Here is a 13,113-nt window from a genome sequence, read left to right on the forward strand (position 1 = left end):
AAGCTGAGTAGTGGTACTTTGGCAATAACTTACGATTATGCAAATAAGATAAGTTATTTGCATAATCGTAATTAATATAATTACGAGCCATACAGTGACAAATTTTGTAACTAATTTTTTTTCCCCAATAAATGGTGAGCAAATTCTTTATTGTACCTGTTGTCCAAAGTTCTCTTCAGTACAAGCCTTAGAACCTGCTCCAGAGCCCTCTACATATGGATACTTTAATTTTAACAACCCTGTACAGGATTGTTAATTTTGGCAAAATTGTTATTTGTGCAGATAAAAAGTACACTGAGTTATTTTGAGTTTTCAGCCCATGATGCATGGCAAACTGAAGTACAAAAACTGATATACTATGAGTAGCAGATATATTAAGACCACAAGAAGAAAACAAAGTTTGCTACAAAATGCACCAATCTCATCTTGTGAAGTGAGTCATGTATATTGTCATGGCATTGCACTCCAAATAAATGGAATGGCTCCATGAATGAAACACAACTACAGTGGTACCTTGGATTGCGAGTAACTTGGTCTGCGAGTGTTTTGCAAGACGAGCAAAAATTTTTAATAAATTTTAACTTGATAAACGAGCGAGGTCTTGCAATACGAGTACAGTCAGTCCTCGTATAACACGTGTTTATACTACACGAATTCGATCATATACTATTTATAAATAGGGGAACGATATCGTATATAACACGAACTGAATTCGCTTATGCACGATTCGCCTTTGTGTTTACAAGAAATGGCAGTAGAATGCAGAATCACCCCAACTGAATGCAACACAATAGGAATGAAGAGAAGATTCTGAAAATGTATTTGTTTTTTTTATATCAGTGAAGGGGAAACACATTTCACCATAATAACGTAAAAACCGACACAATTCCAGCTATCGGTATAATCGCAAATGCAATTAAATTGAGTTTACTACCAGTTTATAACAGATTCCACTAGCAGAAACGCAACTGGAAATTGTTTTTATTGTTTTATGGTAGTAACCCCTAGAAATGTGCTTTAGTAAAATGTGAGGTGTTAATAGTGTATCTCTGCTTTTACGGTGTTGTTTATTCAGTTGCTATACGCGCGCAGCTTTGTTTATGTGTATCAAGCGTGCCTCCTCATTTGTAATTGTGCTTTATTCCCTAAAAATTGTCTGCCGAGCGTCACGTGATCACATGGTGATTGGGTAATCGTCCCGTGTGTTCGATCTCAGTCGGCATACCTCATTCGTATACAGTCAACATTGTAGTGGACATTTGTGCTAGCATTGTGACCATGTGTATGTGCGTAAAGCATTTTTTTATTTTGTGTTCAAATGTTGTGACTGTTCTTTATTAACTGTACACTACGAAAATGGCCCCAATGGAAAAAACGGTTGAAAAGGAAGGCGGTAAGAAGAAGGAGATGATTACGGTAGAAATTAAGAAGGAAATCATCGGGAAGCACGAACAAGGTATGAAAGTGGCCACCATCGCAAGATTTTAAAAGAAGTCTAAGTCAACGATTTGAACAATATTAAAGAAGAACTAAGGGTACTAGATGTAGCAAAAGGAGTCAAGAGAATATCAAAGCAATGGCCACATATTCTGGAAGATGTAGAAAAATTGCTTTTGGTGTGGATAAACGAGAAGCAACTAGCAGGTGATACTGTGACCAAGAACTTGATCTGTGAGAAGGGAAAGGCCTTGTACGCCGACCTCGTAAGTAAACTGCCAGGTACATCTACAGAAAACGAAGAAGGCTTCAAAGAGAGCAGGGGATGGTTTGATAACTTTAAGAGGAGAAGTGGCATCCATAGTGTTGTGAGGCACGGAGAGGTTGCGAGTTCGGACGCTAAGGCAGCTGAGACGTTCGTTGCCGAGTTCCAGAAGCTCATGGTTTCCGAGTGTTACCTGCCGCAGCAAGTTTTTAATTGCGATGAGACGGGGCTTTTTTGGAAAAAGATGCCAAAGAGGACCTACATTACAGAAGAAGAGAATGCAATGTTCGGTCACAAGCCCATGAAAGACCGTCTCACCCTCTTGCTGTGTGCTAATGCAAGCGGTGATTTCAAAGTCAAGCCCCTGCTCGTGTATCATTCTGAGAATCCACGAGCCTTCAAGAAATGCAAAGTGCAGAAGAGCCAATTAAATGTTATGTGGAGGTCCAACAGCAAGGCTTGGGTCACCCGTATCTTGTTCGTTGAGTGGATCAATGAGGTCTTCGGTCCTGCAGTGAAGAAATACCTTTTAGAAAAAAAACTGCCACTCAAAGTCTTGCTGGTTATGGATAATGCTCCTGCTCATCCTCCAGGCCTTGAGGACGACTTACTGGAAGAATTCGAGTTCATTAAGGTTAAGTTCCTTCCTCCCAACACTATTCCATTACTCCAGCCCATGGATCAGTAGGTCATTTCAAACTTTAAAAAACTTTACATCAAGGCACTATTTCAACGATGCTTCGAGGTGACTGAAGGAACTAACCTTACCCTCCGAGAGTTTTGGAAAAATCATTTCCACATCGTAAACTGCCTCAAGATCATCGATAAAGCCTGGGATGGGGTCACCAAGAGAACCCTCAATTCTGCTTGGAGAAAACTGTGGTCTGATTGCATTGAGAGGTTTGCTCATGAATAGGAGCTGCCAGTTGTGGATGAAATTGTGTCCTTGGGGACGACCATGGGACTCGAGGTGAATAAGGACAACATTCAAGAGCTGGTGGAGGAACATGGTCAGGAGTTTAAACCGACGAACTGATGGATCTGCATTGCGAGCAACAGCAAGAGGTTATGGAGATCTCGTCTGAGGAGGAGGAGAAAAAAATGGAGACATCCCTCTCTTCAAATGAGATTAGGGAAGTGTGTAAAATGGGGGATCAGTGCAAAATTTTGTAGAAAAGCACTACCCGAATACGGCTGTGGCAGTGCGAGCGATGAAACTGTTTAACAACAATGCAATGTCATATTTCCGTGAAATCCTTAAAAGGAGGTAAAAGCAAGTGTCATTGGATAGGTTCCTTGTTAAAGTCGCAAAAAAGAAAAAGTCAACCGATAGCAGTGATTCCGTTAGTGACAGTGAAAGTCGTCCTACCCAATAATTAATAAATTCATTGCTTTATGTACATTAAATTTAAATATTAAAAATATAAAAAGGTATGTATGTATTTTGTATTAATCATTTTTACAGTATATGAATATTTTTGAGTTTTGGAACAAATCATCTGGGTTTCCATTATTTCTTATGGGGAAATTCGCTTTGATATACGAGTGCTTTGGATTACACGCACGTTTCCGGAACGAATTATGCTCACAAACCAAAGTACCACTGTACTAACAATTTATTATAGAGAATGAAGAAGTGGTACTACCGTTTTGAACTTAAGAAAACACTTGAACTACTCAGAAAAATAATTAATGCCATTAACAGGGTTATAGGTAAGACAAGATACTGTTCTTCTCCAATGAACTTGACTACCCCTATATCAAAACAAAAATAAATATACTGAACATAAAAATAAGCTTAAAAATAGAAGAAAAAAAGGACTAAAACAACACTTACCCTTGGGGAAGTGAGTGCATGGCTCCTCCCTAAAGAGAGAGACAACCATATCCCAAGAACAAGTGCTACTAAAATATAAATACCACAAAAAGAAACAAAAGAACCCACAAGCACAATCTTTTCAAGAGACACCAGTATTTGTAAACTCCAAACAGGGGTGAAAAGGTCAGATTACTCTTTACAAACTATTGAAGTGAGCAGCACTGAAGTCAGTGCTGCTCACCAATGTGTCCAAATACTTTTTTGGAAAGTAGTATAATTCTTAGGGAACAGAGCTGTTTATGTGTGTGTGTGTGTGTGCGCGCGCGCGCGCACGTGTGTGTTCCCCCCCCACCCCATGTGGCTCTGTTCATAGCTGAAATCCAGATCTGTGCTAAAGTGAGAAAAGTGAAAAATTGTCTGGCCTTTAGTATAGGAACACAGTATCCACTATAATAAATAATCCTGCCTAGAGTAAAACTTTCAGACAAAAATCTTCATGCTTTTGCAGTGAAAACAGAGCAGATATGAAACCAATACTGTAATTTCATTAGAAAAAAGAGATACATTGTCAAAAATAAAAATAATAAATATTTTAAAGTAATAATTGCAATATTTCTAAAAATTAGTCCGATGGCCTAAGTTTATAAAAAGTGAAATATTTACTTCCATAAGGACAGAATTCATGTTTGTCTTCAATAGTGTATAACAAGTAAGAATACCAGTAACAAATAACTTAAATTTTATCACTTACCCACAAATGTTTTGGAGCTTCTGATTCACCAGAAGGAAGTTCTAAATGTAAATCTCCTCCACTAGAGTACATTTCTGTAAGCTAAATTAAATATATAAAAAAGTCATTTTTCCCCCCTAACAGATATTCAGTAACACAAATTACAAATTAGAGATTTTCACCTTATCACTGACAAAAAGAAAACTTTTTGAATACAGCAATGTTATATTTCTTCCTAAGCAGGAATAAAAAAAAATTGTAGTGAAATAAAAATCTTTTAAAAATGACCTCTAATAATCACTGTGCCTTGGAAATGATATATATAATAACTTCTGATGGATCCTTTTGCATTTAATTAAATGAAGGTGGCTAAAAACTTCCCAGGTGCCAATAATGTCATTACTTTGTCAAAAGAAGGCAACAACGTCATTGGCCCTATCCAGCTACTGAAGCAGGGAAGAAAGTACTTCTTTTGAAATTCATATACACATAAAAATTGGCTCTTTTTTGCATGATACTTTTTCTTTTGTTTAGGCAAAGTGGAGATTAGCTTGAATTTACTGCAATATTATCACCAAGTGGACCAAAAAATACAGGAAAAATTGTTTTCAGAATGCAGATTCTTTTTTGGGATGTGGGCAGCTGAGAGCTTGATGGGCCCCCAATTTAAATTGGTCGATCGAAGGCAGATGCCCTTGATCAAATGATTTAAATCACATTTAAAAGTGATAAACATTTATCACTTTTAAAGGTGATAAATATTTAGGTGGTAAAAAATAGTAAGGAGAGAATTACAATCTTGGCTGGTGTAAATATGTCTAGTAATGAAAAACTGAAGCTTTTGGTAATAGGAAAAAGTAAACTATGATGTTTCAAAGGAGTGAAGTCGTTAGAGTTGGACTACAACTACAACAAAAAATCTTGAATGACAAGTGAAATTTTTGAAGTGGATTTTAAATTTTGATAGAAAGATGATGAAAGAACAATTGCCCTGCCCACCTTCACTTGGTAATTTAGAAACTTACAAGTGTGAAGCTTGTTTTCTTCCCTCCGATTGTCTAAACTGCAGCCAATGGACAAAGGCATTAACAAGAATTTGGAAATGTACTACTGAAGGGACATACTGAGAAAAAATTATACTGGGAATAGAAACCAATCAACCTATAAATTCTGTTAAAGACTTATGGGTATTATAGATTTATTAAATCTGCTATATCAGAGTTAGCAAAAGTGTGGGGCAAAGATGTGACAGAAACAACAATTAAGAATTGTTTTGCAAAAGCAAGTTCTGCTAATGCCAATTAACAGTGATGAGAGGGATGAACTACTACAAGATATTGAGCAATCTTGGAAAGAACTCCAAGTAAGAGGCTTGATCACTGGAGAAACTGTTCTTGATGAATTTTTAGGAGTTCATAATGATGTCATAGTAGCTGAATATCTGAGTGATTCCAACATTTTGGAGAGTATTCAAAGAACTAATTACAATATCGACGATGAGTTGGATGAAACTGAGAGCAATGAAGGCAATGAGGGAAATAACCTAAATAAGAACTAAATATGAAACGTTGGCAGCATTTGAAACTTTGCAGCAAGGCCTTCAAGTGTGAAGAAAATATGCCAGAAAATATATTTGAGTGTTTAAACAAATGCAAATATTTTATGAACTATGTACAGTAAAATCCAGTGTACAACAAAAAATAACCAAATATTTTATGAAATAATTTTTAAAAGTTTAATGAATTTTTTCAAGTGAACGATTTATTTTGTTATATAGAGGTTTGACTGTATAAATATATATATATATATATATATATATATACATATATATTATGTAGAGCTGTTGGAATGAGTACAGAGAAGGGCAACAAGATTTGTGAATGGAACAAAGAGTTGCTCTTACGAAGAAAGGTTTACGAAAAAAGTTTTGCAAATTACAGTGTCTGGAGACTAGGCACCTGCGAGGTGATCTGACTGAGGTGTATAAAGCCTTGAATGGTTTGAGCATGCTCAATGCTGATAGGATTCTTCCTCTTGCTCAGAATAGTTGCCTGAGAGGGCATAAATTCTAATTGAGGAAAGACAGATGTGCAGAAGTTTGCCTTTAGCCAGCGGGTAGTTGGTTGGTGGAACAGACTTCCATCCTTTGTTGTGGAAGTTGTTAGCCTAAATAAATTTAAGGTTGAGCTGGACAGGTATTTGGAACGAACGGAGGAGTGAAGTGGGAGCGTTTTTTTTTTTTTTAGCTGATGCTGCATAAGCTGGCTTTCTTGCATCATATGCCTCTACTAATGCTAATTAGTAGAGGCACTGCTAATATATATATATATATATATATATATATATAGTATGTAGAAAGTGTGAAGAAGAAGATTTTGGTTAAAACTATTGAATCCATGGTATACACCAGATAAGATATGAAAAAGAGAGAGACAGATAGTTGGCAAGAAATTAAAAATAAAAATAAGAAATAAAAAGGCAACCAAAATAAGATTACATTGCAGTGTTTTTCACAATTTCAGTGAAATTGTGAAAAACACTGCAAAGTCTTTTCAGTCAGGTAAAATTACATAAAACCAGAATTTCCTATTTGGCCAATTGTTTCCTACAGAAAATCGGCATTTTCATCCTTGGCCACACATGTATATAGCATTATAAAACCCTTTACACAGGCAATACAATTTGGGATTAAGAACTATGATACACTATTTAATAACCTTGACTGTAGACTTGGCGGTAATGATAATTTATTCTCACTAGATGTTATCTCATTATATACGAATGTAAACATTGAATACACATTAGATATTCTTTGGGATATGTTAAATGATAACTCGATACTGATTAATTATATGAAGCTTCCTATTAAGGAAATTTTTCATTTAATTAAACTCTTAGTTGAAGCCAACTATATCACCTTTCGAGACAAAGTAAACAAACAAATTTTTGGTTTTCCAATGGGATTAAGTCTGAGCGGCCTAATATCGGAGATCTCTCTCTCTCTCGACGATTGAACGTATACATTTGACGCCTTTTCTACACCTGTATCATATTATGGGAGGTATTTAGACGACGTTCTAGTCATTACCAACAGTAGCACTATCCAAGACATTTTACTTTCGTTTAATAATATTCATTCTAGACTCAAATTTACATTGGAGAGGGAGAATACGGATACTAAGTCATTAAATTTTCTAAATTTCACGCTTACTCGGGACGCAAATAAAATCAAATTTAACATCTATCGTAAACCTACAAAAGAGCGATTATCTTTAATCAATTTCTCAATGCTTATAAATATTCAACAACGGAATCTGCTTTGGGCTCAGAAATACAAATATTACCCAGCAGATTCTTAAACAGGGGTTACCCACTTGCTACAATAGACAGAATTAGGGTACAAAAAAATACACCAACCAACAATAGTAATATCAAAAAATATTTTATTTCTGTTCCATATGTTGAACAGTGGCACAAACAACTTAACAGATTCTTTAAAGATACCGAATTTAAAATTGTAGCCAGGCCAATACGGAAATTACACACTATACTGAACAATCGCTCAGTCCTTTCCTCGTTTGCAACACAAATAAATGACCTAGTATGCAACATTTCTTGCGGTGATTGCGACTCGTCTTATCAGGGTTCTACATGGTTTCCTCTGAATTTTCATGTTAATCAACATGCGGCCTCAGTTCTCCTTCAGCAGCATCAGAATTAGCCTTTCATGCCGTTAATGAAAAACATACTTTATTTAACAAAGCCAAAATACTTAGTGTCCAATGTAATATGAAACTATTAATTGCAGAAACCGTCAAAATTAAATTACACGAGAATTCTGTTAATGTTCGTGGCCATATATAATCTCCGACTCGTGGTCCTTTACATGCATGCGCAAAGACAAATAATCCCTATTCAGTAATTTTCGTTCCTGTGATCATGACATACAGTCCGAAAAGCACTGTCGGCTTCAAGGAAGGAAAATTGTTTTGCAATTTTTTTCATTAAATTAATTTTTTACAATTCGAAAATTGTAGATCTCTTAAAGTACCATTTATAACTGACACAATATAATATCATAATAAATTAAATTAAGCTACGCTATTATATTGTGTCATTAATTTTTTACTTAATTTTTAATTGCGTTAAATTGATTTCTAATTGTGTTCATTTGATTTTTAATTATTGTTAATTATTTCTTACTGTAATGTAAGATTTTCAATTTTTTAATTGTTTTCGTTTTAATTTCTGGAGAGTATCATATGGAAGTGTTCTACGTATCATATTGAGGTAAACTTCTCTTATTCTTTTACAAATATTATCCAAATCAATATTGCCACTTTCAAGAATAAAAACCCTATATTTTTCAGTTGATTTTTTTTTTTCACACTTCAGGCTGACAGTGTGTTTCATAGACTTAAAAATGATAAAAATATGTTTACCACCATGCACAACATCAATGTCACATTGCAACAAAATACAAAATGAAAACCTACTTCCTTCTTTAAAATATAGGGACATACCAGCATATGCAATCCGAAAAGCTTGAAAAGATTGCTTTTTGATTTAGTTACCTGACATTACTGTTTTTATTTGAATAAAAAGCAACTAAGCTCATTATTCAAAAGAATGAAAACAAACTTTAATGAAAAATGAAGGGAATTAGAATAAGTACTTTCATCTGAATATATGCATGTATCTAGATGAACTATATATTTACTGAGCATAACAGCAAACCAGAAATCAATTACACAGGCAAACATCTACAGTCAGCACATGAAACTTCTGATTTCACTATGATTTAACCATATGATTGCATGTGAAGCAATGTTTTATCTCGTTTTCCTTCACATAAAATTACTGTTTTTATGACATTTAAAAGAAATCATCAAAAATCTTTTGCATTTGAAAGGGCAATGAAAAGGGATAAAATGCATGCTAAAATATCACTTTATTAATGAATATCATCTGTAATATATAATTATGCTGATTGTGACTTCAGTACTCAATGGTCTGTGTTGCAAAACATAACAGAAATGCATAACACAAATTTGGAAGAGTCATAAAAAATGAAATGTGTGATAAAATTATAAAAGTAATATTTTTATGATTTTACCGAAAAAAGTGGTAAAATATGGCAGGTGTGCATGCGTGATAGTTCCAAGCTCCAACTTACATACAATTAAAAGAGAGAGTCATTTCACTGCAGTCACATGACTGACTGCAGAGAGAGAGAGAACACATTTTTTTCTCTCTCTTTTTGTATGGGGAAAAATGTCTTGGGGGGGGGGGGGAGACTCACTGATTTATCACCCAATGCGAGTTCAGCATATTAAAATAAAAACATGCACAATTTTACAGCCTAAACTTTAACAAATGTTGAAGTTTGATATCCAGATGTGTTTATCTGTAACACAAAAATGTACAACTTCGTGGCACTCACTCTGCAATGAAGACGCTACAGGAGATTCTGGCTGAAATGTTAGCCAGCACTGCACATTCATTTGGTTTAGCAAAAATTAATTTTCATCTTTTCTGGATTGTGAAAGAAGCAGATATTACTTTCTTGAGAGGAGATAAAAACAGCATACATGAATCTGAAACCTAGCCAAAGGAATTCTCTTGAGGATCACTACTGTTAGTTCAGTGTAAGAGGAAGCATGTGGAACACAAGGAAACTATAATAAAAACTCGAGATGTATACTCTGTTTATTGTATGATTAAACAATTTTTATATAAGTAATGATATTTTCGCCCGATTCTTCCCTGTACCAAACAAATGATAAAATAGTCTTTTTCTGTAACCTTGCATCTTATGTTATAACCACTTCAGATTTGTTATCAATCACAGAAATAACTGAAAACTTCAAAAACAATAATAATAAATAAAACATGTAGTAATTCTTTACATTTAAAAATAAATAAATGGTATTAATGTAAAGATGACAAGTATAAAAAATACATTACATTACCAGTAATGGTCACTGAATGTTTCTAAGACTAGTTTTTTTTTTTTCTTTCTTTCTTTTACTTATGGTAAAAATAAGCATCTTGAAATTCTGATCCTTAGATTAAATAGAAAAATTGTGAAATAATAACCAATTAATTGATTTACCTGTAACGTTGAGCCATGAGGATTATGCATATGAATAAGAGGAGAATAACTGCTATTAAGTGGCATTCTTACTCCTAGAAAAGGTCTCAACCTGTAAGGATTGGGAGATCCCACTGCTATAACCTGCGAGAGAGGGAAAAAAAAGTTGCCCTTATATGAAATATTTTCCGACTCTTCAAAAAAAGTAGTTTAGCCAATGAAATAAGATATATATATATAACCAATAAAGTTTTAAAAGTGAATTATATATATGTATATCAGTGGCTATTCAGGTAGTTTCTTTTATACATATGTAAAGTTCAGTACTTCCATGAATATTATTACAAATTCCTGTTATGGCACATGCAGCATAATTTTCTGCTGATGTCTTTGCTTGATTATGTCAGTATTAGTCTGCTGTTCATAAAGACGGGAAGGCAATGACTTAACATTAAACTTTATTTAAAACAGGGCAAGAGTGCCACAAAGACACACAATCTGTTGCAAGAAGCGTATGGTGATGAAGCCTTATCATGGTCTTCTGTTTTTCAGTGGCACAACTGTTTCCATGATAGGAGGAGTGAGTATTGAAGATATGCCCAAGTTCAGCTACCTTCCACTGCATATTTGGATGAAAACTTCAACAAGGTTCATGAAAATTTACATAATTGCTAGGCATCATGCTGGAATGACCATAAGCAAAAACAGCTCAGGAGGTTATGAGCTTGTAAGGTTTGCCCTGAATAGCCTGATACAGGACAAAAAAAAACTCAGTCTATGATTTGTGATGACTTTCTTTAAACTTCACTCAATCCTTCAATACTTCCACTACTGTGGAGATGAAAGCTAGTGCTTCCAATATAACTAGAGCTAACAAAGATGCCAACAGGAAAATACAGTGTACATGCACTATGAATGCATAAGAATTTACATGGAGCTGAGCCAGCTTCTCAATATACATCAGAGAAATTAAACGGCTACTGATTAAAAAAGTTTTTAAATAATGAATTACCTGATATATTTTTTTAAATTATTTCATTTTCTTCCTTCTATAAATTCAATTTACAACAAATATGATGTAGTCATAAAGGAATGGGATACAGAAATTTTTTTTATACCACATAGCTATATTTCAGAAAAACTTCTGATGTTATTCTCACATGAGACTGCTTTACAATTTGGAGCATTGTGGCACTAGGGCAATTTACTGCTACAGATAATGGGATGGTTGAGTGGCAGAAAACGGAGGCTGGTTATAAGTGGGTACTGTTCTTAGACTAATGTTACTAGTGGAATTCCTCATGGTTCAGTGCTAGGCCCCATATTGTTTTCAATATTTATTAATGATGTGATGAAGCCATTATCAAGCTAATGTCCAAATCTGCAGGTGATACAAAGGTTGGTAGGGTGGTTAATGAAGGAATCTACAGCACTGCAACAAAATCCAAAATAAATGGACAGCTAGGGTGAAAAGTGGCACCTGAGGTTTAACATTAATAAATACAAGGTACTGAATATGAGTAACAGTAATCCCACAGAGCATACCAATCAGGCTGTACTCAAGGTGGTGGAGAATGAAAGAGATCTAGGGGTAACTGTACAGTCTGGCATGAAGTTTTCTGAGCAGTGCAGACAGGCTGCTAAGGCCTCATGGGGTTGACAATATACTGGAATTTTGCCAGAGAAGACAAGGAGATGATTATCCTATTGTAAAAAAAATAATGTTTAGGCTGCATCTCGAGTACAAACAGGTCGGGAAGCCTTAAGAAGGATGTGAATCTGTGGGAATGAATGTACAGAAAAGCAATAAGATTAGTCAAGGGCACAAAAGGATATCCATACAATTAAAGATTTCAGTTCTAGAAATTGCAGCAACTGGAAACTAGGCACCTGCAAGGAGACCTGACTGACGTGTTTAAGGCTTTAAATGAATTGAGTAAACTAAATGCTATGGCATCCTTCCTCTTCCGTGGACACCATAAATAAGGGAACATAAATTTAAATTGAAAAAATATGGTTGTACAATACATATGTGGCAATTTGCTTTCATCCAGGAAGGATTAGACAAATTATTAAAGGAGATAGAGAGATGAGGTGAACAGTGTTTTTTTTTTTTTTTGGCTGATGTTATATAAGCCTGCTTCCTTGCATCGTTTGCCACTACTAGTACTCAATCATACATGGCATTACCTTTATAAAACTAACTGTTAGAATATATCGAAAAAGCCAGACTTGGGTAGACCTTGTACTGAATACGAGTTTCTATGAAAGTCACCAGGAAATGTTGCATGTTACTGCACACTGTTGCTTTATGAATACAATGTGAGCTAATTCAATAATACTGGATAACATGAGCATCAATTAATTTATTATATAAAATGAAAACTGCCAAAATCCGCTGTTTCTAAAATCATATGAAAAATTCTCAACTTTCATAATAGATCAATATAAATTTGCAATGCAAGTTTCTTTAATCAGCCTTTTTTTATGAAATAAATCTCATTGCAAATAATTTTAAAGTTATATAACAAAACAGAACTGCTATACAAAAACAATTCTGTTCCACTCTGCTAGGGGATGTTCTCTACATGAGGCTAAAAATTAATCCTTCATCAAAGATATTTACACATTTCTCAGTTGAATAACAATACAGTCAGAAAATTACATTGGAATTTCAGTTTAACTAATTTTTTTATCTTCCAAATTTTCCTCAAAAAAACTGATACATTTAATATTGAGCAAAATTAAATTTTGCTCACTTGCACAGT

The 13,113-nt window shown here is 34.6% G+C and overlaps 1 protein-coding gene across 1 annotated transcript in view; it reads right to left on the reverse strand.

Annotated features, from left to right (window-relative positions):
* Positions 1-13,113, reverse strand: part of Tmem131 (Transmembrane protein 131) — a 448,968-nt gene that overhangs the window by 349,763 nt on the left and 86,092 nt on the right. The window contains exons 7-8 of the mRNA XM_090388275.1: positions 10,367-10,489; positions 4,273-4,353 (exon numbers count right to left, since the gene is read on the reverse strand). Of these exons, the coding sequence (XP_090244401.1) occupies positions 4,273-4,353; positions 10,367-10,489 (204 nt within the window). The remainder of the gene's footprint in view (positions 1-4,272; positions 4,354-10,366; positions 10,490-13,113) is intronic.

Source organism: Mastigoproctus giganteus, chromosome 2, assembly GCF_048544385.1.
Source record: "Mastigoproctus giganteus isolate SK-2022 chromosome 2, ASM4854438v1, whole genome shotgun sequence".
In the NCBI taxonomy this organism is placed as follows: Eukaryota; Metazoa; Arthropoda; class Arachnida; order Uropygi; family Thelyphonidae; genus Mastigoproctus; species Mastigoproctus giganteus.